The 26,458-nt window shown below is 40.6% G+C and overlaps 1 protein-coding gene across 3 annotated transcripts in view; it reads left to right on the top strand.

Annotated features, from left to right (window-relative positions):
• LOC148023475 (ATP synthase subunit B) overlaps positions 1 to 26,458 on the top strand; it is a 160,071-nt gene that overhangs the window by 123,442 nt on the left and 10,171 nt on the right. For all 3 annotated transcript variants that reach the window (XM_087696463.1, XM_087696462.1, XM_087696461.1), the window contains 7 exons: positions 14,243 to 14,296; positions 14,385 to 14,473; positions 14,651 to 14,732; positions 14,847 to 14,939; positions 15,084 to 15,148; positions 15,230 to 15,242; positions 15,346 to 15,426. In XM_087696463.1, the coding sequence (XP_087552589.1) occupies positions 14,243 to 14,296; positions 14,385 to 14,473; positions 14,651 to 14,732; positions 14,847 to 14,939; positions 15,084 to 15,148; positions 15,230 to 15,242; positions 15,346 to 15,426 (477 nt within the window). The remainder of the gene's footprint in view (positions 1 to 14,242; positions 14,297 to 14,384; positions 14,474 to 14,650; positions 14,733 to 14,846; positions 14,940 to 15,083; positions 15,149 to 15,229; positions 15,243 to 15,345; positions 15,427 to 26,458) is intronic.

The following is a 26,458-nucleotide window of genomic DNA, read 5'->3' as shown; positions in this document are numbered from 1 at the left end:
GAGATGAGATCGGATCATACTGAAAGCATGCCATGGTAAGCCATGTGGCAGACACTTTGCAAGGGAAGCGACGGTGAGGAAGACTCTGCTCCAGGATACTAGTGGTCAACCCTCCACAAAGATACCTATTATTATTGTAAATGCTATGATGTCTATCAATGCATGGAAAAACCTACCAGAACCAATGCCATGCCACTACAGCCCATCCTTTCCTTTATTGAGCCATGCGAGAAGTGGGGCATCCACTTTGTGGGTCCAATTGACCTCCAACTAAAAGGAAGTAAAACAAATACATTTTGGTATGTACTCATGTGACAAAGTGATGCAAAGCCAAGGCTCTCAAACGAGATGACGACAACAGCGTGGCTCTGTTTTTGCATGAGAACATCATTACTTGCTTTTGCAGTCCCTTAGAGCTTGTTAGAGCCAACAACCAAGTTGAAGTCACTAATCGTATGCCTATGTTTGATCCTGATAAGGACGATTACTACACATCGCCGTGATTTGGATGATCAACTTACAGAGGCCCTCTCAGCGTATAGAACCTCTCATAAGGCAACAACAGGACAGACACTCTTTCAATTGGTGTATGGTGGAGAAACTGTATTCCTTGTTGAGTTAGAACTTAGAATTGCCCTCTCTGTGAGTGGCCATCAAAGAGGGACTAGGAGATGAGGAGTAATGTCTGGATAAGACTCGCAAGATGGCTTTACAGAGTATGGAAGCCACATACACTCGGTGAAAGGGTTACCGTGACAGCTTCATTAAGCATAAATCATTCAAGAAATGTAGTCTAGTCCTCGTCCATGATTTAAGTTTTGGCAAATTTCCGGGCAAACTCCAATAACATTGGATAGGTCCTTACAAGGTATATGTTGTCAATCCCAACAACTTTTTTCAAGTGCAAGCCGTCGATGCCTCTAATGATCCCTTCTTGATTAATGGCTACCGCTTAAAAAAGTATTTCCCTCGGGAATCTTGACAATCACAGCCAATAGTACTCCCCTCTCTTGGGCGTCACTTATTACTAATTTTTATGCTATTATTGATAGCCATCATTTTTATTTTGATGAGGTGGCGGCACTCTTCTGTCCCCTCACCTCCATCTCCTGCCCTTGTTATGTTGCCTTCCCTTTCAATCCAATAGATGTGGCTAGGTTGCTTCTGATACATGGTGTTCTTGTCGTTTATATTTTTTTAAAGAAAAGAAAAACAAAGGGTCATCGGAGAAAAGAACTTCAGTCCCGCCGTCATGCCAACATGTTCTTTGAGAAAAAATAGCAACACCCTTGGGAATAGGGAAAAAGAAAAAAAAAGAGAAAAAAAAATTGTTATGGAAGAAAATGATGAAATTTGTTGTCATAACAAGCCTTACACTAAGAAAAGGTGGCAAATACCCTTGAACGGGAAGCTAGCCGTGGAAAAGGTGGCAACACCCGCAATCCAAAACGGCTAAAATCTACATCGCAATCTTTAAGATGCAGCTCCGAAGCCACCTCCCTTGGTGCATTGTGTCCTATGCTTCCACAAATGCATTTGACTCATACAACAAACAAAATCTCCTACATGTAATCTAAGTTCCTAATTTGTTGGCTATCTCCTTGGGTACGCCTCTTCATTAGTAGACACTATTTGGCATCATCGACAAGATGAAGCCGATCTTCATTGATAATTATTGAGTGATGAGAGCTTTCATCTTGACTGAATGGGGATGTAAGTATGGGCTATCCTCTGTATCTATCAATAGCGTGTGAGATAGAGGGTAGGGCAAGTGACCAATCCTTATTCTTCAAATCCAAATGAGAGGTGAAATATGTGAATGGAGTGTTGCACACAAAGGTTGGGTCTCTCAATGCACAAAGCACAATTTGTTTCTATGTATAACACTTTAAGGTTTCCTGGTCTCCCTTCTCACACTGTATGCCGACACAGAGCAAGATGCACTATTACACTATCAATTAAGCACAAGGCATACAAACCTTTGCACAAGTGGTAATGAGGACTACATAAATGGGTGTGAGGAACTAGGTTGCTCTTTTATATCTATCAACAGGTGGGAGACAAAGGAAGGGTTGAGATGAGTAATCTTTCCTTCAATCAATTGAGAGGTAAGGACCCCGAGAGACATTCTAACACTCATGACTAGGTACATTCACGTTTCCCTAAGCACACATGGGACGAACCTCTATCACCATATCAAGATATATCACTTTATTCCATGCAACGCACTATAAGGCTCCCTAGTCTTTGTTCTTACATCTTTGCCACATGGGTTGGAATGTACTAATGCACCATCAATTGTGCACACTAGTATACTCCCTTTGAGCCATCTCTCTTGTCAATTTCTAATAGGTTCCCTTCATTCCTGTCTGAGTGATGTAGCTATGGGGTACGAGACTAATCTATCATTCTAACATGAGTGGCTGTTAAGCCGAGTGTTCTATTCATGGTTATCGATAACTAAACGGGTCTTTATCAACAATGCTACCTCCTTAGGTACTGTTGCATGATCCATGCCATGATTGAAATGTGTTGTCGCAAGCTATGGTACCTCTTGCAATTGACTCTGATACTTAGCACATCAACAACTGTCAAAATCAACTATCTACTTAATGCGCTAAGTGTTTCTAACCCTACCTCTTGCGTTCATATGTGTATGTCCTATCTTAAGTGCGGAGACATGAGAGTTCAGTTGATTGTCAAGTCCTAGGTCCTTGTTGATTAACAAAACCAGTTTGTTAAGGTTTTAAGTGTGGGGACACGTCCCCGTGTGTCTATTTTGTATATACTTACGAAAACACCGCTATCCGATCCTTAAACAATGCAATGTCTTTTCTATGTCCTGCTAGAGTGCGTTCCCCACCCACCTGTCTTGTTCTACCCCGTATCTAGAGTCTTCTCTTCCCCATTTGGCAAATTCTCTCATTTTTTCGTCTTTCCATATGAACGTACCCTTGCTTTACCAGAACTGCACTTTAATGCCGCAATCCTATTGTCCCTTCGAGCTGGACATTTTTTCCTTTTACAGTCCCTTGTTCCGACATATGGTTCATTCCTTATTCATTTTTTACCACTTTTACACTCTTCGAACGTATTTCCATGGACACGTCCCCTATTATCCCAGAATTGAAACTTGACCTTACAGCCTTGTTCATACCTTTGAATAGGACACTTTTTCCTATTACTGCCCTCCGTTCGAAGCAATTGTTCATAAGTTATTAATTTTTAAAGGATTTTATGCAAATCAAATGTATTTCCATGTGAATGCACTGTTTTTGCTCCGGAACTATGGTTTGACTTTATAGTCCAAATTCTCCCATTCCCTCATATATTTTTCCTTTCCATAGCTTGTCATTCCAACCCACAGATTGGCTGTTATTAATTTTTGTGTGTTCGCGTGTATTTTTCTTTGGCATTTTTACCGTTTTCCCATGTGGACACTCTCGTTCCTCATTGGAACTATGTCCTACCTTGCTTGCCTATGCAACTTGTCAAAGTGGACATATTTTCTTCTTGCTGCATTTTGTTCTTATTTTCGTTTTTCCATGTGGACACTCTCGTTCCTCATTGGAACTATGTCCTACCTTGCTTGCCTATGCAACTTGTCAAAGTGGACGTATTTTCTTCTTGTTGCATTTTGTTCTTCTTGCTGGCCTATGCAAACGAATTTTTTGTTATTAATTTTCGATCGTATTTTCGTATGTGTTTTTTGACATTTTTCCATAGGGGCATCCGCTTTTACACCAGACGCATCATTCATGTTGTGCAATCTGTTTCCCCTGTTGCCGTGCCTATTTTTCTTTTTTTAACACTTCAATTAGATAAGTGGATTTTTTGAAATTAAAATTTTTGTTTTTTTTCGAGTGTGTTGCTTTTGTGTGCCCACGTGACCATCCGTATTTCGTTCTATGACATGCGTTGTTGTGTCCGACATGTCGCATTAACCCATTTGTGCCCCTGTGTGGCTTGCTGCTCCCACCAGCACAAATTTACCTAACCCCACCTCTCTCACATATGAAGGATGGGGAGAAACCGTCTTTCGATTGTCTTTTTTTTTTATCAATTTAATTTAATTTATTCTTATTTTTTAAACAACAAAACAAACAAATCTTTTCTAAGATCGATCACCTAATACAAAAGTTTCGCCCATTGCTAATAATTTCTTAAAATCCAGTTATCATTAAATGTTGATCAATCCACATTGCACATCTATCATCTAATTAATGAATGCACTACAAGGGTTTGTGGGTGATGCAATCTCGTGAGTCTTTATAACTGTGTTCATTTCTGTCCATCTATGGTATAGAGTTGATGCATTTTGATTTGCTGGCTTTATGGTATTTTGTCAGTCACGTTTGGAATAGGTTTGTATTTTCTTTTGTTTTTACTACCTGATACAAGAACTAGGGTGTCTATTTGTTTGTATATTACCAAAACATCAGCTGCAGGTGTGTATAGATCATATGAAAGTTTTTTCGTAGGACTATGGTTTGCTTGGGGTGGTTGGTGGTATTGTATCCACATAGTTTCTTTGCTCAAAATTTTATAAGTGCTATGTTTACTTTTTTTAGGTATCTTTCTGTGTCTGTGGTGTGTGTGTGTGTGTTATGTAAATTTGAATAGCACCTCAATCCATCTAATATGTAGAGACTATTCTTCACTGTTGAAATTCTGTGTGTTTGTTATGTGTGTGTGTGTGTGTGTGTGTGTTATGTAAATTTGAATAGCACCTCAATCCGTCCAATATGTAGAGCTTCAACAACTACGCTTTCACCAAGGCAGAGTAATTTGGATTCATGCACCTCTATTGTAGCCGCAGTGGCTTAGCATCAGGCTCTAGGTCGATGCGGTACTGACACATAGTGGGATCAATCCCCTTTAGATCTTTGTAAGACCATGCAAACACATCCAAGTTCTCTTATAATAGGTCACGTAGGACCAATATCTCCTCTTTTAGAAGGCTGCAATCCACCTTCAAGTGACGTTCAGTGCCATGTGCATCCACAAAAGTTAATTGCTTTTTACCTTCCAATTCTTAAATGAAGGTCTGTGGACTGCTTGTGGGTACATATCCAACCCCTTCAAGGGAGTGGTGTCCTCGTGTGATGCTCCATTGAAACCAACTTCAACCTTTAGTAGGACTCGTCCGACTCTTTGGGATACTGAAATGGTATCAAGGCTATTTCGGATTTTATTTAAGAGTTAATTACTTCTTGACTCCAGAACTCATATTCTAAGGATGCATCTAGGATGGTCACATAACAGTTGCGCTACGGCTTCACATCCAAGTAAGTAAGCCAATAATCTTGTCCTACCAAGGTGGTCTTGACATATGAAAGGATGCCTAAGAGCTTGATTGTGATTTGATTTACCAGTCTGATGAGCCACTGAGTAGCTTGCATGCCTTGCAAGCCCAAGTCTTTCATCGTCACATCAGTCATTATGTTCACGGAGAAACCTCCGTCTATCAATGCATCTGCAATGAAGCAACCTTCTATCGATACTCTGGCTTCTAGAATACGAGGATCAAGGAAGGCATTGGTCACATCCGCTTTCTTTACAGGCTCTATAGGTTTATTGGCTTTTGATGTAGATATCCAATTGGCTAGTCTTAGTCCATGTCATCCATGTCTTCGAGTTAGAATACTTTTAAACCTTTTACGACAACTGGGAAACAATATCAACAGTGTTGGAATGTTAGGTTAAGACAGAAGGTATCCAAGTCCTTCACGAGTTCATACTCTTTTATGGGGTCCACTGGCCTCTCTTACTAATTGGGAAATTAGGCAGCACCCACTTTTATTTTTCCTTTATCTTCAAGCAATGACTGTATCACCACTTTTTCTATCACTGGAGATACATCCTTCTCATTTGTCTCGTGGATCTCTGGTCCTACTTTTGTAATTGTTTGTGTATCCTTCTGTGGCACTTGAGTGCTTTGCACTGTATTGTCCTATACTATATTACTCTATGGCTCTACTGGAAGCTTAAATTTTACAGTTTTGGCAAGGGGATTGTTTTCTTTCTAAACGAGTGGTTTCTTCTTCTTAGGACACGTTATTGCGGAAACTTCCAATTCTACTAAATTGGAGGTAGGCTCTTGGGCCTTCTATTGGTTATCAGTGGCATTGGTCTTCATTGGGATTTGGCTCGACAATCTTTTGCAGTGTGGCATTTTCCTTTGTGTCGACTACATAAGGACTTGTAATCCATAGACCTTCTAGGATTTGGACAATTTGGTGAAATATGTCTCTTTTCTCCGTATTTATAATACTCCACTTATGATCTCTAGCCACCACTAGACTATCCTCTGTAACTTTAGGAGGGAAACCTCCTTGGACCAAAATTAGGACCAAACTCTAGGCTTTGGTCTAACATCTTGAATTGTCATCTTCAATTCTAGAAGATTGAATCTTGCTTCTTCTTCTTTCTTCCTTCTATTATGCATCTTCTTCAAAGAACAGATATCTTCTATATGGTTCTTTCTCAGACAATATGAACAAAAAGGCTATAGGAATGGTTGGCTTTCGGATATATTATGTGGCTAAATGTTCCACTTGATGACAATTTCCACACCGTGTATTAGACTAAATGGCATCTCGAGCTGCTCTTGTAGGATTTGAGACACTAGGAGTATTTACTTTCAGAATCTGCAACTGCTCTGTTATCACATCTATCAACTTATTAATATTTGCAACTAAGTTGGGTAGGTAGTCCTTTAAACTTTCTCCTCTTGGTGCACGGCAGTGGGATTTTTAGGAGTCTCTAGGATCACAACATAGACTAGCTAGATTGATATAGAAGGGCCTTTGTTTTGATTTTGATTCAAGGCCTCTGTTTGAATTGTTGTTGGTTGCAGATTCCAATTAGTAGTGTTTCATTGTTGTTGATTTGCCATTGGGAGAATTGTTTGAGACCACTGTTGTTGTGGTTGAACTATCATTGGAATTACTGTTTGTTTCCACTATGGACTCGGTGCACTATACTACAATACTGTTGGCATTTATGGATAGGGATAGGAAACAATCCTTGGGACAACCTTTGGTGGGTACACCATTCCTACCATTAGAGGAGGTTGACTAGTCTCCTTAGCTTCACAAACTTATGAACTTTTGGTTGTAGGCCTCCAAGAAAAACTCCATTTCGGATGCCTTCATCCAAGTTATGGTTGGTCCATCTCTTCAATATGGATTCAATTCTAGAGACATGCTTCTACCTATTATCCAGAGAACTGACTTAAGTTTATGAACTCCTCTCACATCTCCTCTTCAAAACCTTGGCACTTGAATTTGGTAAGAAATGTCACCTTCAAGTCATCCCATGTGCCAAAATTTTATGTTGCTTGTCTCTCATGCCATTAAAACGCTACACCTTTGAAAGTGATGGGGAATATTGCCAACCAATGCTTGAGGATTCTTGCATTGTTGGCTACATATGCTATCATGAACTCAACTATATAAAAATCGAGGTCTCCATTGTATTCTTCCGGTCTGTCATCCACATTTCTAGGATGAATTTGGCTCGGAAGGAAACCTTGTTTACCATTGGGACTTTTGTAAACAATGCCGCAAGGGCGTCAAAGGAAGCTCCTACTGCTAGCTTATTCTTGGCTTTGATTTTTTCATTTTCTCTTCTCTCATACCTGTGAATTCATTCTAGTGCTTGCCTCTTTATTACGTTATTCATCAAGGAGTTAGCTCCACCCAATCTGTTTGTGCTCAATAAAAGAGGATCAAAGGGGCTGGGGGCTTCTATCTTTGAAGGACTCTTTTGCTAATACTTCTTCTACTTGCTTTTTTTCAACATCTCTAAATTTTTCTTTTATGCCACTACAAAGGGGAAGATATTCAATCCTAAAGGTATGAAAATTCAATCTTCTAAGAATAGCCATGGTACTATCATGATAGTAGCACCAACTATTGAGGGTTTCAATGGTATATATTTTGAAAAACACACTGTCTATTAACATCTAGTGGATCGCCAATCGGACAAACATAAGATTATCCGAACACTAAGAGTCTCACGTATCTTATTGTTGAGTATCCATAAACAAGTTCCAGCTCTTCTCCTTGTTATTCTTGTGAACCTCCACAAATCACAACTCCTAAAGCTTATTCACAATATCCGGCTTAATAATGTTTGGAAACTCTTCAATGAAGGCCAAATCTCCCATTGATAATCATTCTCTGTATTTTTGCTTTGCTCTTTAATTTCTTGAAAGATAGTTAGCTATAATGACACAACTTTTTGTAGCTTCAAAAGATAGTGAAAATAGTCTGTTTACAAAGAGCCCACATCATGATGGTGATATATTTTTGCTATTGAGAGATAAATTTCTTGTAGAAAGTGACTTTGGCAATGAAAATTTCTAACTCTTTAAGGGTAGCAGGAATTCTATACTCTTCCATTACTTTTCTTCCTCTTCAACAGTGTCTTTTCTTCTATTTTCAACCTCTGTAAGTGCTTGTTGATGGCAGTTTTTCCCAGTTGCGCACCAAAAACATAGAGCCCTAAGAGGAACACTAAGAAAATTAGGAAATTATTGCAATAAATGCTATCTTGTCTCACCAACAAGAATGTTTTTCATACTTTAATCAACCACCAGAAGAAAAAGAACACTAAGAACAACCAATCTTTACACAGCATCATACAATGAATCTTCCACGGATTTATCACAATAAAACTTCCTTATATTCTTCGTATTCATGATAGAAACCACCAAAGAACCAAAAGAACACAAGGAAATGCTCAACTTTAAATGGAATTCATCACATAGTATTCATTTTTTATAGTCTTCAGTCTTTCTCTCAATCTCTTACATATAGATACAATGTTTCTTCATAGATATTAGCTCTCTTTTATATACTATTCTCTCACATTTGCTCTCTCTCAATAGTACACAAGAATAACAAAAAATCACATTTAATAATCCTCTATTGGTCATGGATATACCTCCCAAGAGGTATGCTTAATATAAAGAGACACCAAAGCCACTATAGTGTCCCTTAAGAGCTCATCAATATTATTGTCACTTTAGTTTTCACTTCAGGTCTTCATTAGCTACTTTTTTGCTTGAGCTAGCCATTTTGAGCTTGTATTCTTTCTCTTTCAAGATTACAAAACGTCCCCAAGCTAAACATTCATCCAATAGAACACTCGCAAAAACAAACAGAAACCAATAGACAATATACAAAAGCTCAACAATATATTACAAAAGATCTACATAAAGCATAAAAACCATATAGCTCAAACCAAAACCAACTCAACCCATTAAAAACCATCCAACATACTCTCAATCATTCCTCAAATCACTCATTCACAATCATAGTCTCTCAAATAGAAAGAAAACAAATCAAAATACAAGCAAATCGAACCTAACAAAACTAAACAGATATATCACAAAACCTATCAAAACATCATAAGTGTTATGAGGATATGTATTTTTAAAACCTCACTTAGTATATGGATTAATTTTTAATCACATGGTTAAGTAAATGTTATACGTGTGATATATAACTAGGTTTAGAGTAAATTTACGAGTGTAAGATCCAAGGAAACCACAGGATGTCAAAGACAAAAGCTGTTATAAGTTATGCCGCACAACTACTTGGTGGTATCTAGTGTCAATTGTTGGCCTAGGTCATTCATTTGGCCATAAGTGTTAGTTCGTGACACTAGAGAAGTGATATTTAATGGTACCTAATGCCAATCTGATGGTCAAAGATGATGGAGAGACACTCGAGAATGGAAGTTACCTAGCCAATTTAATTATTGGCTAGTCAGATTATTTTTCTGGGCACCAAAATAATTATCAGATTACTTTTTAGTATTTAAAGATTGAAAATTAATATGTAATTATAGATAATGCTAAAAAAACCATTTGGAAATATTGTCACTTGTTAAAAATGACCATGCAAGACTAAAAAATATCTTTAGAGGTTGAAGAGAGGCTTTTTAGTGCGTTCAACTTGCAAGAGAGAGGGAGGGAGGAGATATTGCTGGTCTGGTTTACAGCCATTGGAGAACCTTCTGAGAGAGCTAGGGGGAAAAGAAGACCAATCAACAAGAACTAACAGAATCTACAAGGTGTTGAGACAAGGCAGCAACAATAAATGACTAATTTTCTTTAGTTTTGTGAAGGTCAATTGACTGCCCGAATCAAGGGGCAAATCAAATTGAAGACTTGTTGTCATTTTGGACAGCAAAGGGAGTTGGAATACCAAAAGGGATTGGGAGAATCCCATTATACATCAACTCCTTCAATTAAGTTAAAGAAATACCGAAAGGGGCATCAATTTTGGGACTCAATAGGGTGTCCATTGTCCAAGATTGTAAGTTAATTTGCATTTCTCAGTTTTATGGTAAATGTTGCTACTGTAACTAAGTTATAATCAAGAAATTGCCACCCATCCATGGAAGGAATATTGGTTTCAATAACTCAACCAAAAATTATAATGAGCTTCTTAAACATACTTAACCTAACCCTATACACTTTGAAATACTTCCAAACTCATCAAAGACCAATCAATCAACCACAAAACCAAAGATTCAACACTAAAAAAACAATAAAAAGCAACCCAAAAAACAAGTTAATTTAGGCTTGAACGTCACCAAAATTCTCCTTTTTGCCTCTTGACATAGTGAGAAAGTTGGACTCAAAGATCTTATCACCCCAAAAAAAATCTTGCAAAGAGAAAGTCCTTGCTTTGATACCAATGTAAGCGTGGGAAAAAATGTAAGAATGACATTACTTTAAACTTAACCAACTCGATCAATTATCACCGTGGAAACTAGAGAGAGAGAGAGGAGTCGACACCACATTAAGAGAAACATCGGTCACTGTCCCTTTACTAGAATTCTAAAAATTAGGGTTTTGAAACCCTAATTTCTGCAAAATTCAGCTGATTTTCTTCTTTAGTGCTTAGATTAGATCAAACTAAGTAAAAAGTGCTTCTTGGACAAGAGAAAGATAGGAGAGTACAAGAATGTGGCTGAAATTTCAGCTCGAGTGCTTATTCCAAATGAAGAGAGAGATCTCCATTATATAAATTGGGGCTTGGCTTTTCAAAAGTGAAAAGTAGAGGCTACAAATGACAAGTGTAGGGATACTTGTCTCTTCAAAATGACACATCTCCTATTCTAGATGTCACGTGTCACTTTTTTAGAGAAAGAAGCTTCTAAATATTTAACTCTAAAATCTCTTGAATAGTTAAGAATTCGAGATAGCTACTAAAGACAAATTTATTCTTTGTAAAATTCCGGAGTCTTTGACGAGAACAGAATTTCCATTTAAGCAATTTTCCAAAAATAATAATCTCCTAAATTTTAAAAGTTGCCAAATTTAGATATTTGAGAGCTTCATTATATATGTTCACCAGTTCATGGTTTATTTCTTTGATCATGAGCATTTGGTTTCACTTTTTGAAACCTTGTTGTGTTGGACTTACACGATAGGGTGGCCTATTTGGAGGTGAGCTCCAAGGAATGAGATCAATGTGATGATCTTCTAGCCTCTCTAGTGATAGCTCATGAGATAAAGTGTCTGCAAAACAATCTTCATACTCCTTTAAGAAACTCATTTGGTCCTAGTTCATATCTAAGATAGACTCTTCAATTCTAGACTCTTTGTCAGAATCTTTGACAAAAATCGAGTACGAGGAAATAGACTTTTTAATTGCTTTACAAATTTGTACATGGAATAAGATGGAAATACAGTTTCTTTCCACTTTCACATCAAAAGATACATTTTTACCCTTGAAAGAAAATCTAAACTTATTTTGATTCCAATCAATGGCTGGATCTATTCTTCTATATCAAGGTATTCCTAATACAACATCACAATAACCAAGATCTCTCATGACAAAACTCTTATGATCTATATAATCTCCTATCTCAATTCGTAGTTTTCCAAGAATGGGAGTAACTTTTGACTCCATTCCTTGAAAAGTAACACCTGGCATTTCTGGTGTTCCAAACCTCTCCTTTGGTAGATATAGAACTTCAATAATCCGAGGATGGATGTAACGATATGTAGCCCCTATATCAAAATAAATGAGAACAAGTTGATTAGCAATCTTACCCCAAGCCATAAAAAGCTTCATTTTCTCTGACGGAGTTTCACCCTATTGCAAGGATTCCTTAGGTATGAAGGAGAATAGGTTGATTAGTAATCTTACCTCAAGCCATAAAAGCTTCCTTTTCTCTAACGGAGTTTCATCTCATTGCAAGTATTCCTTAGGTATAGCATTTGCTTGAGGTGTCTTTTGGGACTAGTTTTCCTTCTTTGCCTTATTAGGGCATTGACCAGCCATGTGTCCTTTTTGTCCGCAAGAGAAACATCATCCTTCTCTTGTATATTCTGCTAACTAACTGCTAATATGTTAGCTTCTTTTTGGGTGGCAAAGGTGGTCTATCTCTATCCTTATGCTTTGGTTCTTGTTTATTTGACTTCTTTTGGTCAAACATTTTGGTTTTCTTCCTTTGTGGTTCTTCTTTTGAGCCTTTACCAAGCATCCATAGCATATGTAGTCCAACTTTTGAGGCTGCATCTTGGGCTACTTCCAAAGTATCAAGCTTTGTCATCTTGACAGCTCGTCGTACGTTGGATATAATCCATCAATAAACTTTCTCATCTCCAAATTGGAAGGAACTTCATTAAGAGATGTAAATTTAAGAGAAATAGCTGCAAACCTATTGATATATGTTTCAACATTGTCTCCATGACTTTGCTTCAACTCATCCCATTCTTGTTGCACATCAACTTCAAAGGATGAAAACAGAAACTTCTTGTTGAACATCGTCTTAAACTCTTTCCAAGACTTGGGTTTCTTTCCCCCTTGAACAACTTTGAGCCACCAATTTAAAGTGGCATCCTTCAAATGTATTTTAACCATCCTAATTTTTTATTTTTCTATATAATCTTCACCACCAAAAGTAGCATCAAATTGTCTAGTATAAGACACAGCTTTCTAAGAATCTCTCTTACCATAGAAAACAACAAACTTCACACACTTCTCTCCAAGATTAAAGTCCCTTTTAGCATCATTTTCCTTTGCTAAGAGCATCTTTAAAGATTCAGCTACCATGGAAATAGCTACTTTCTCCTTACCCTTCTCCATGGACGGGTTCTTGGAACAAGAGGAGGCAGCTTGTTTATGGTGAGACTTTGAAGTCACCACTTGGGTGGATTCTCAAATGATAGGTGATATGTTACCTTTCATAGACTTGGTTGCATCAATAACATTGATAGCTTTTATGCTAAGATAGGCCTTCGCAGCTGTAATACCATTTGTCTCAAGAGCCTTCTCGATAAGGAAATCTTCAAATACCTTCGCTTCAACCCGTACTTTCGCCCTTCTTTCCATCAAAGCTTGAATTTTTGGATCAGCTCCCAACTCTTTGTATCTTTGTATCTTCTCATAATCAGAGTAGCATACAAATACAGAGTGTTGGGAACCTTCCAATTCACCAAAATTCTCCTCTTCGCCTGTTGACATGGTGAGAAAGTTGGACTCAAAGGTCTTGTCACCCCAAAAAAGTTATTGCAAAGAGGAAGTCCTTGCTGTAATACCAATGTAAGCGTGGGGAAGAACGTGAGAATGACAATACTTTGAACTTAACCAACTCGATCAATTATCACCATGAAAATTGGGGGGGAGAGAGAGAGAGAGAGAGAGAGAGAGAGAGAGAGAGAGAGACCACATTGAGAGGGGAACCGGCCCCTTCCCCTTTACAAGAATTTATTGAAACAAACCACGGTTTCCAATTAAGTTTTCAGATTGTGTGCTTAGAAAGGAGATTGGAGTAGCGAATGTGTTGAGCTGGTAGCCTCTTTTGTGGAATGTGATTTCTTCACTCCTTTGCAGCAACTCTATCAAGTTGATCTTGCAGAATTTCTCTCGTCTTTGCTTGCTACTTCCTAGTTCCCCACAACAACTCTCTAGTCTTTCCATTCTACTTCTCTGTAGTTTTCTGCGGCATTCTCTACTTCCTGGCAACATTCTACTTCTCCATAGGCTCAACTTTTCTGCAGACATAGCAGTTTTTCTCTATAGGCTTCCTCTTTGGGCGAAGAACAGAAGCCAAATGAATGGTAACCTTTTTCCTGAGGAGTAATTTCCTGTGCTAGTTCATCTTCTGATTGGTTTGATGTTTTAAAATCGGCAATGTAGTAGCTGAATGGTGTAAAGAGTATGTTCTATAGTCCTGTCAGTTCAGTTTGTAAACTTATGTCCTTTTCCAGATAGATGAACAGAAAGAAGAAAGGCTTCTAACAAGGAGCAAGGTCTCACAAGAGGTGAACGTTTGAACTTTGAAGGACAGGATTACACTTTACTGTCCATATCATTCTTGGTCTCTGGATTTCACATGTATTATTTGTGCAGGCTGAAGACCTTACCTTCATTGATGATCAGGAAGACCACTTTAAATATTTAAAGAAAATCTTGGAAAGCAGAGGCTTATTAACTGACCGGTGATTACCACGCAAAGATGTTGAGTAACTAAGACATGAGGACTAGAGCATACTAAACTAAACAGCCATTGGGAAGAATAGTAGTTATGTGCTGGTATTGAAGTTATCAATAGTAGTTATGTGCTTATATTGAAGCTATCAATGTGCAGAACCTTTTGTTTTCTTTTCATTTCCCAGGATTTTAAAAGAACTGAGAGACGGGATTGAATATTGGACTTTGGAGCATTCCTTATGCAACGCCCTTCTAATAGATGAGGATGTGTGCTACATGAAAAACCTTTGAATTTCTATTGCCAGTCATTCACAAAATCAGCTTTAAGGGGCTGGCATGTCAGTTTAATTATTTTTAACTTTTAGAATCAATGCTTTTCAGATCTCTCTTCCAGATGTTATGAGAGCAATAAAGTTGAAATCTTTTGACTATCGAGTGCTCAATCTTCTGTTATATGGATTATCCCATCAGCGGGTATTGTTCAAGTGTTTGTGTAGCCTAAAGTTCTGGATTAGTTTCTTTTATTTTGTGGTTATGATGGTAAAAACTTTTGCAAAGCACTTCAGAAAACACAACCTTCCTTTTGAACAAATTTTTGTTTCATAACCTTGTATGTAGGTGAATAATTTGCATATGGAGTTTTTGTCAGCATCAGAGTTTCTTGTAGAGATCTCAGATGATCTGTGAGTCTTTACATATTCACATGCATTATATAATGAAATAGAAAAGCGTTTTCTAAACCGCAGGTGTCAAATAATTTGCAGGTTTGACTACGAGGTCTGCAGAGGGGCAGCTTTTCTGGAATTCTAATTGGCACATTAGAGATTAAATGGTTCTGTTTTTTGTTGAGCTATATTCAAAATGGGTTCTTTTAGTGCAGGATGATGTTCTGAAAAACAGCTTCAACATACTCCGAATGTTCATAAGGATCTATGGTTCTGCCCATGCTCCATTCATGCTGGTCAGTTCCCAGCAAATTTTCCTGGTGTTCCTGAGCATTGTAAATTTTCGTTTGTACTGTTTTTAAACATATTTTCTCTGACCAATGTAATGCAAAATTTGTATGAATCATGTATGCTTTTTGTGCTTCATGCTAATTAAACAAAGAAACTGCTTAATTTGATCCTTTAAACAAATTTGCAAGCTGCATATAAGTATTGAGTGCTTAAAAAGGGTGTGTCTGATTATGTTACTCAATGTCAAAAGAGTACAAGGGCTCAACAATGTAGCTGGAGTCTCAAAATGATCTGGAAGGGGTGGGAGAGAGAAGCCAGGGAGGGGACCATCTGGGCAGCCATCTCCCAGCATGAAAAATAGGTTGTGCTCTTTAACGTGAAGAACTCACCAATGAAGCTCCTGTTGGTGGTGGAGTCCCCCTGGAGCTTCTCCCATCGTACCTCGAACAAGGGATGATGGAGGACTAGAGATCCATTAGTATAGCATAGGGTGTAGGGCTCACTCTGACGAATGCCTCATAGTATGCCTTCTAGGTATAACATTCTGCAAGACCCCCAGTAAGCTTCCAAACCCCTGTTCTCAGTGCAGAAGGCTCTAATACCTGACAGCTGGGAGGGGCCCCAGGCCTACCACAGCACTGGATCCAGCCTGAGTGAACAGGGTGTCCTGTATCTTAGCCTTGTAGAGTAGGTGATGGCCTGGGCAGACTGACTGTCAAAAGAAAGCACCCCAAGTACTTCATCCTAAGGCTCGGCTCTGCTCACAGCAGAATCCTGTAGGCTCCTCTCAACACCAATTGGACCTCTTCACAAGACCAGAGATTATGCTTCAGGTTTCTGAGCAGTGCTACAGGCAACACTGATGTGTCCCCTCTTCTTGCATGTGCTAACCATTGCCTACAGCTAGTTCACCATGAACAAGCACCCAAGGAAGGAATGAGACCCTCACTCACCAATTGCCTCAAAGGCTCTTCCAGGATGTCTGTCTGGAAAGCTCTTAATGCTCTGCTTGTTGGGAATAAAGGGCCCTCGTGCCTTTTATATGTGCTCGGGTGTGAACACACCCTTAGCACACTTGTACTTTCATATATATATATATATATATATAAACCTAAAGAGGTACACTCGTCATTGTACCCACAAGTCGTGCTCACTCTCCTCTCTACTCTACACTCTCTCTCTCTCTCTCTGATGTGTGTAAGGAGTGTGTGTCTTGATCCTCGCGCCGCAAGGCACAACAAACCGGTATCACAGTGGGCAAGGAGTGCACGCCTTTGGAGACATGACGTCGTGGGCTGCAAAAGGCAGGCTGTTGGAGAGTGCGACAGGCGACAGCTGCTGCAAGCAGCAAAGGGATAAAGAGGGAGCTCACTACCCCTCATAATCCACCCCAAAATGAAGTTGCAAAGCATATGAATCGGACCATACAGGATAAGGTCCATACGATGCTATCTCATGTTGCATTACCCCATGGTTTTTGGGCAGAGGCTGTTATGATAGTCGTACACTTAATTAATCGGTCATCAAACAGGTCTTTGGGGGGGGGGGAAAGTTCCCCAAGAAGCGTGGTCGGACAAGCCACCTTCGTATACACACTTGAAAGTATTTGGCTGTAAGTATTTGTGTACATTTGTAAAGAAAAACGCAACAAACTTGAGCCAAAGTCCTATAAATACATTTTCCTAGGATATGGCGACGAGGGTGAAATGGGGTATAGATTATGGGATCCTGAGAAAAAGAAAGTAGTGCGCAGCAATGATGTTATCTTCCGGGAAGATCGCATGCATAAACAGCCTGAAAAGATTGAGGAGGTCCGTAGGGTTGTATTCCGGGAAGAAATACCTTTTGGACAGCAAAATGTACCCCTTGTACAGCAGCAAATACTTGCTGTAAATGAACCTGCAAATGCAGAATTTAATGCTGGAAATGATCAGCCAGTTTTTGCCCATAATAATGAGCCACTGGATATGCAGAAATAGCCAGGACAGCAAAGTGTTAATCTTGATTCCCAAGCTGAAATGCCAGGACAGCAAGCTGAAAATGGAAATTTGCAGGAACAGCCACCAAACAATGATCATTGGGTTAGGAGATCGTCTAGGGCTACTAGACAACCTGATAGATTTGTTCTTGGTGCAAACAATGTGGCTGATTATGTCATGTTGATAAACTGTGGTGAATCGTCTTGCTTCAAGGAAGCAATGGACAAACAGGACAACAAGAAATGGTATAAAGCCATGTTGTCAGAGATGGAATCTCTTGAGAAAAATGGCACTTGGGACTTCGTACAGTTGCCTAAAGGGTAGAAAACCCTTCCATGTAAATGGGTTTACAATATGAAGGCCATAAAGACTTTGCTTCAGTGAGTCCAAGGCATGAGTATCCCTACCAGCAATCACCATGCCATCAACATACAATCCAAGGCATGAGTATCCCTACCAGCAATCAGCATATCATCAAAATAGAGAACCAAGATAATTAGGCTATCATCTGCTGCCTTCTTGGTGTACAAGCAGTGATCCACTTGACTTCTATGAAAACCTTGAGGCTACATAAATGTATCAAACTTATGATACCATTCTCTTGGTGCTTGTTTTAGCCCATACAAACTTCTTTAGAGTTTACATACCATCTTCTCTTTCCCTTGTGCCATAAACCCCTCAAGCTGCTGCATATATATGTCTTCATGCACATCACCATATAAGAACGCAGTCTTTACATCCATCTGTATGAGCTCTAATCACATTCTTGGCATGCGAATACTCAGAGATAGGTCAAAAGGATTACTCTATCTATCTCTACAGGAGTATATCTCCAAGATTTTGCAGCGTTTCAATATGGAGGGGGGGAAACAATTGGGGTTCCATTGCCTCCATATGTGAAACTCAGTGCAGAGGACAGCCCTACATCTGATGATAAGAAGGTTGAAATGGCCAAGATACCATATGCTTCAGCTGTTGGCAGTTTAATGTATGCTATGGTTGCTACACGTCCTGACATTGCCTTTGCAATGGGAGTGGTTAGCAAATATATGGCAAACCCTCGTAAAAAGCATTGGGAAGCAATGAAAGGTATTATGAGATACCTCAAAGGCGCAGAGAATTTGTGCATCTGCTTTGGAAAGCATAAGGTATCTATCGTTGGCTTTACGGATGTAGACTATGCTGGTCATGCAGATTGCAGAAAGTTCACTTCTGGGTATGTGTTTATCTTCACAGAAGAAGCAGTTTCTTGGATCTCCAGGCTACAAAAGTGTGTTGTATTGTCTACTACAGAGGTAGAGTATGTGGCTGCCACTTAGGTATGCAAAGAGGTTTTATGGCTTTTACGTCTGGTGGAAGAGCTTGGCATTACAGAGTTACATGTTCTCTAGTGCTATCATGCTAGCACGGAATCCTGTCTTTCATGCAAAGACGAAGCACATACAGGTGAAGTATCACTTTATCAGCGATGTACTTGATAGCAAGAGCATTGAGCTTGTTAAAGTACATACAGATGATAATCTTGCAAACCTTCTCACGAAGGATCTTCCAATAGAGCGGTCTGCTCATTGCCGACAAATAATGGAAGTTGGATAGATATATCTATTTCAGCTTTATACATATCTAGACTTAGCTGATTATTTTCTCCTCTTAAGGCACATTGCCTTTAGGTGGTGGGAGATTGTTGGGAATAAAGGACCGTCGTGCCTTTTATATATGCTCGGGTGTGAACACACCCTTAGCACACTTGTACTTTCATATATATATCTATCTAAAAACCTAAAGAGGTACACTCGTCATTGTACCCACAAGTCGTGCTCACTCTCCTCTCTACTCTGCACTCTCTCTCTGTCTCTCTACTGTGTGTAAGCAGTGCGTGTCTCGATCCTCGCACCACAAGGCACAATACTGCTCAGCCTAATATTGGCTGCAAGTGGGACCCAATTTGTTCACCTATGGCAACGTAAGATGTGTCTGCCCACCAAACTGTATAGGAGAAGAAATATAGTGACCAGAATGTTGTGTTAAGAAATGCACTTAGCCACTTAAACAGCCTCAAAACATGCTTATTTTAGACTTATTTTAGCCAAAACCCTAAAACGGGGAGTGGATCAAGAAAGTTAAGTAGGAGAGGATCTAGAACCCTAATTTTCTATAAATTGGCAGCCAACACTCCACTCTTTTACAATCTCGTTTTTGCAGGTTTCAAGTGTTACTAGCTTGCTGTCCACACCTTGGTCACAGAGGATATCTCAATCCTTGCTATCCATCATTGTTCCCTACAATCTGGTGTCTGTTTCCAGCCCTCCGCATGCTGATTGCTGTTGTTTCTGCTTGGCGACTGACTGTTGTTCATCTGCACTGCTATTGTACAGCCTACCACGCTAGCAAATTGCTGCGTTTGTAGGCTTCAGCTGTCGCCCTGACGGTTTTCTCTCTCCTGTCTGCAGTCGCTGCAATCTTTCTCTCTCCTACAGGCTGTCGTGCTTGTGTTTTCAATCTTTCTCTCTTCTGCAGGCTCCATTTTTAGTCTTTTTGTCTCCTATAGGCTATCTTGCTTGCATTGTCAGTCTTTATCTCTCCTGCAAGCTCCGTTTGCAGTCTTTCTCTCTCTTGCAGGCTTAGTTTTTAGTCTTTCTCTCTCCTCACTGCTATCTACATCAAATCCAGCTTCTCACTGCTGCATTTGCTAGCCCTGACGGTTTTCTCTCTCCTGTCTGCAGTCGCTGCAATCTTTCTCTCTCCTACAGGCTGTCGTGCTTGTGTTTTCAATCTTTCTCTCTTCTGCAGGCTCCATTTTTAGTCTTTTTGTCTCCTATAGGCTATCTTGCTTGCGTTGTCAGTCTTTATCTCTCCTGCAAGCTCCGTTTGCAGTCTTTCTCTCTCTTGCAGGCTTAGTTTTTAGTCTTTCTCTCTCCTCACTGCTATCTACATCAAATCCAGCTTCTCACTGCTGCATTTGCTAGTGTTCGACATCCGGAGGCTGTCTTGCTGCGATTCGGAATCTGTTCGGAGTATGATACACTCTCCAGCTCATTGCCCCTGCCCTGATCCTAGAGATACAGAAGTTCGAGGTTTAGTATTTATTCACTCCATAGTGTGTTTGTTGTATGAGCATCGTATTATTAGGAGTCGTATCATTTCATTTATTCAGTGTGTTCATTGTCTCTAAGTTACTCTAACCCTAACTCTAACTGTGTTCTTTTTATCAGTCTGTGCTTTGTCGTACGGTTTCTGTTTATGTTTCTGTGTTAGGATATTTTTCTTTACATGGTATCAGAGCCTGGTACTCTCTGAGAAACCTAGGCCTTTGATTTGAAAGCTCTTCGCAAGAAGCAAGAAAAACAATAGGTTAAAATGACTTCGAACACATCAACACCAATTCAGTCTCTAGATCAGCCTATGCAGAGAACCAAGTGAGAGTGGGCCGATCAGCTTGCTCCACAAAGTTCCAACATGGTGGTCTGAGTACATGGAAGAAAAGATAGGCAAGCTGGCCTCTCAGGAATATAAATTGATCATAGCCTATCGACAAAAGAAGATTGAGGAGCTGGACCGAAGAATTGCCCTTCAAGAAAAGCTTCTAAATGAAGGTATACATGGATTTCACTCTTCAGATGTTGCGCGTAAGTCTGATGATGTTGCAGGGTCGTCGAGACCTCCATCAGGGATGGGCCCCTCTCTTAGAGAGCAAGTTCCATTTTTTCAAACTCTTCCGTCCTCTCTGGTGCAAGGTACTTTTGATTCGTCTTTTGTGCCTCCTTCTTTTACCTCTTCTATTTTGCAATATACTGATAGAGATCATGTGGAAGAAAGAGTCCAATTTGTTGACTATGGAAAAGGTCCTCTAGAGAACCTATTCTTGTATGTTAACACACGTCGCGGGGACTATAAGAAAAAGCTAGGTAACTCTTCTTCTGTTCTTCCTTTTTTTCCTTCTACTTCACATAATCAAAATGAATTTGGTACTCCTTTCACTTCATTATATGGTGTATCATCATCTTCACAATTTCATTTTCAGTCTTTAAATGATAAAAATGAACAAAAAGAATCTGCACCTCATCCACCTCACTTTCAAAACCCACCCATCCCACCACATTTTTCCGTTGCTTCATCACTTCTGTTTACACCATTTATATTTCCATTTCAGACACCTCATGTCACACCGCATATCACTCCAGGGGATTATGGAAACATAGGCACATCCTTTGGGACCTCATCCTTCCCTAAGTCGGGTGGTGTTCCACCTACCTCATACACACTTTCGGAATCATTACAGCCTGGGTATCCCACTCAATCTCTCCCGAGTGTGGATCAGTTGTCTCCACAGTCTACCTCCATGGCATTGCCAAGTGGACTTTCTAGTCATAATGATGTGTTCTAGCCTTACTTTGGACAAGGCTACTGTGTCCCAGTGCCTCTATCTATATCGGCACCTTATAAAAACATTCATGTTCCAGTGCCTCCGCATCAATCGACACTCATTGGACACTCACAGCCTACGTCTGCCTACCCACCTCTTTCCCCTCCTTCTTACTCACAGCATTTTGACTTAGCGTTTGAGTGGGCGATGGGCACACTTGACTGACCGCTATGCGGCTTGAGATAGGACCCGTTGTATTAATCTTGACCATGAGCTTCAGCTTTTCAAAATCACTGACCGGGATGACTTGAAAGTCAAGTTGGCTAAGTATCGGCGTCTCCTCGCTGAATTCTCCACTGCGGGGACTCCCAAGTTCTCTGACGATTAGGTCACATTGTTCTTAAATAAACTCCCGAAGAAATATTTTAATTTTGTGGAAGAAATAGTTTCAAAGCTTACCATGCCTACATTCTATGAATTTGAGTGTCAGTTGTTGCGTTACGCACGTTTGTTCGATCAGTTTCATATGAATTCCTCTTCAGAGGGGGCTCTTCTTGCTCATTCTCAGAAAGGGCAACAAGGAAAGGGCAAACCAAACCAAATCTCCACTCAAAAGTTAAATCAATCTGGGGATTCTCAAGGAAACTCCCCATCACAACTCAAACTTGGGTGGCAAAATGTACCTAAAAAGAATAGGTATTATCAACATTGTCAAAAGGCTGGCCATTTTGACGACGAGTGTCGATCAAAGGCACAAGGCACAACACCAAAACCCAAGTCTCAGACCCCCGCCCCTTAGTCTGGCAACCCCCAACAGGGGAGGCAAGGTGATGGTAAGGGGCAGTTTAAAGGCCAGACTCACACTGCCACCGCATAGTCATCTCAGTCGACACGTTCTCAACTCCAGAGGGCTTGTCTGACTGGTCTGCAGAGGTCCATATCATCTCCATAGAGACATCAGATGCGAGTCTCGTCCACATCTATGAGTTGCCTCCCGACGAGATTACTGCAGAGGCCCACTCATCACAGCCGAGCACTTCAACTCCAGTATGGATTGTGGACAATGGAGCTACACATTACATGACTCCTATAGAGGACATTTTCCGTACCCAAGTCCCTGCAGCCGGGCGGGTCCGTGTAGGAAACAACTTCTCGGTCAAGATTCAGGCTCAAGGTTGTGTCAGTTTTGCCACTGACAAGGATACGGATCTGGCTTTGCTGAACAATGTATATCATGTCCCTCAGCTTGGGGTAAACTTGTTATCTGTTCAACAGCTTTGCCGATTGGGGCGAGCAATTTTCTTTACAGCAACCATAGTCGAGATCCTTGACTTTCTGACTGGTTTAGTGATTGCTCGCGGTGAGGCGTAGCCTAATGACCTATACTACATGACACTTTCTAACCGAGTCGACTGCCGAAGGCTTCGTGTTTCATAGCTTCCAAGCCTTAGCCACATCTCGAGAGCCTACGCAAAATGAGCGTCTTTGGCATTTTTGCTTAGGGCATCTTGGTTATGACTCACTTTATTAGTTGTCATGCCGTAAGCTGGTTGAGGGTCTTCCAGGCCTGAAGCTAGCTCGAGATGTCTGAAAAGCCTATCAGCTTGGAAAGCAGCATCGTACCCCATTTCCTCTGCAATCTACATATAGAGCTGAGGAGCTTCTTAGATTAATTCACGTTGATCTTTGTGGGCCGACATCCACTGCTGCTTTAAATGGCGCGCTGTACTTTTTTTTTATAGTGGATGATCATTCTCGATTCATGTGGATATACTTCCTCAAGCATAAGTCAGATGCTTTCACATATTTTTCTACTTGGGTGTTGCTGGTTTATAACCAGGCTGGTCATTGTGTGGGGTGTATGAGGAGTAATAGCGGTGGTGAGTTTATCTCCCACGAGTTTTCCGAGTTTCTATAGAAACATGGCATTTCTCGCCAGCTCACCTCTACCAACTCCCCCTCTCAAAATGGAGTCGTAGAGCGTAGCAACCGCATAGTCATGGAAATGGCACGCTCTATGCTGTTCACAGCAGAGCTTCCTAAGTGCCTTTGGGTCAAGGCTGTTAACACTTTGGTGTATATCCTCAACTGGTGTCAGCTGACTGTGGCTCTTTCTCGGAAGACCCCGTATGAGGCATGTTTGCCTCTCGGCCTGTTATTTTTCATTTTAGAGTCTTCAGGTGTCGTGCGTATATACACACACGCCTGATGACAAGATAGGTAAGCGTACTCTCCGAGCTAATCTCCTTATTTTTGTGAAATATTCCTCTGAAGCGAAAGCCTATCGTTTGTTCGATCCTTGGACAAACAAGGTGATCGTTAGATGGAATGTTGTTTTTGACAAGAGGGATATCCTAGGATAGCCCTTCGATGCACACACCTATCGTTCTGTTGTAGGAAAACTTCTTCGGTTAATTCACACTAGGCCAGATTTAGCTTACTCGGTTAGGATACTCAGTCAATATTTCACAGCACCTAGAATGTCACATTGGATTGCATGTCTTCATGTGTTGCGTCATTTGCGCTGTACTTTTTCTTATGGCTTGACATATGGTTCTGGTTTATATTTGCAGGGGTACATTGATTCTGATTGGACAAGAGATCCTGACACCCAGCGTTCCCATGGTAGCAACCTCTTTACCTTGGGCACGGCTCCCATTTCTTGGTCCAGCCGCAAGCAAGAGACGGTGGTGGCTTCCACGGCCAGGCTGAGTACCGGGCTCTCTTCGATGGCACCACCGAGGCCATCTATCTGAGGAGTTTACTGGCAGCGCTTCATTTTTCATGTGACTCTTCCACAGTTGTGTACTGCGACAACCAAAGTGTCATTGCTCTTGCGAGAAATCCGATCATCACACCACAGACACGGCATGTGGAAGTCTACTTCCACTTTTCCAGAGAGCAGGTTAAGCTAGGCACTATTCGCCTAGAGTTTGTGCCTTCATCAAATAATTTTACAGATATCTTGACCAAAGTGATCAACCGGCCAATTCTTCAATACCTGCTACCCAAGATCGGCTTGGGTACATCCTTCCCTACTTCTTCAGCTTGACGGGGAGAGGGTACTTTCCTCTTTCTTTTCTTTCCAATTTGAGAGGGAGCGGCTCCTACTCTTGATCATGACAATGATGATGCTTACAGTTTTTTAGACATTACATTCACGTATTCTTTTGTATTGTATTATGGGCATTTGTAACTTCATCCACACTATCAGGATGACCTGATTGTAAAAGGACACTTGGACAAGTGAACACTTTCCTTGCGAGGACACTGTCCCAGTGGCACCGTTGCATAGCATATTGCATGAGCATGACATCTTGCATCTCCCTTTGCATTACCCTATGCATTGGCATTCTGTTCATGTCAACATGCATCTATGCGCATTTATCCCTTTTCGGTCTTTTGGAGTGGTCGACTCTAGGATCCACCATATTCGTAGGATAACACATGGCAGTTCTCCTAAAGGCAGTTTCCCTACCCTTGCTTACTTGCTTGCTTTGCTTGTCTTGCTAAGCCCACCGTTTTTTTGTCTCTCACATATTCAACACATGATTGGCACATATACTCACTTTTATTGTTCGTAGGCACTTATCCTCGCCAGTGCGAGAGATTGGCTTGCTAGTTTTGTGAATAACTTGGGTTTAAAACTCTCTTTATCTTTTCCTATCTGTCACTTAATCGGCCGCTATCCCTATATTACTTATGTATTTTCAAAACACTTTTCAAAAATAAAACAAACAAGTCCATTGTTGATTCCATCCGCCTTTATAGGCCCTGGTAAGCCCTTGGGCAGCCAACAAGCACCCTTGGTCCGATGCCCTGACCTCTCTGGGGTGATCACTTGGGCTCCCTTGGTAAGATATCCATCGCCTCTGTAGTCTTGATAGGCCATTGGGCAGTCAACGTGCACCTTTTGTCCGATGCCTTGGTTGCTTTGGGGTGGGACGCCTTGAGCAAATCAAAATTTAGAATGGCCTACTTTTCTCACCCTATTTTGGGCGTGAGAAGGGGTGTTGTGCTAAGAAATGCACTTAGCCACTTAAACAGTCCCAAAACATGCTTATTTTAGCCAAAATCCTAAAACGGAGAGCGGATCGAGAAAGTTAAGTGGGAGAGGATCTAAAATCCTAATTTTCTATAAATTGGCAGCCAGTCCTCTACTCTTTTACAATCTCGCTTTTGCAGGTTTCAGGTATTACCAGCTTGTTGCCTACACGCCGGTCACGGAGGGCATCTCAGCCCTTGCTATCCATCATTGTTCCCTACAGTCTGGCGCTTATTTCCAGCCCTCCACACGCTGATTGCTGCTGTTATTGCCTGGCGACTGATTGCTGTTCATCTGCACTATTGTCGTACAGCCTTTCACGCCAGTAAACTATTGCATTTGCAGACTCCAGCTACCGCCCTGATAGTTTTCTCTCTCCTATCTGCAGTCGATGCAGTCTTTCTCCCTCCTGCAGGCTGTCTTGCCTGCGTTTTCAGTCTTTCTCTCTCCTACAAGCTGTCCTGCCTGCGTTTTCAATCTTTCTCTCGCCTACAGGCTCCTACCTGCGTTTTTAGTCTTTCTCTCCTACAGGCTCCGTTTGCAGTCTTTCTCTCCTACAAGTTCCATTTTTAGTTTTTCTCTCTCTTCACTGCTGTTTGCATCAAATCCAGCTTCTCACTGCTGCGTTTGCTGGTGTTCGACATCCAGAG

Source organism: Lygodium microphyllum, chromosome 16 (genome assembly GCF_053477565.2).
Source record: "Lygodium microphyllum isolate KBCC chromosome 16, Lygodium_microphyllum_v1.1.10, whole genome shotgun sequence".
Lineage (NCBI taxonomy): Eukaryota > Viridiplantae > Streptophyta > Polypodiopsida > Schizaeales > Lygodiaceae > Lygodium > Lygodium microphyllum.
This window is presented reverse-complemented; position numbering and strand designations above follow the sequence as displayed.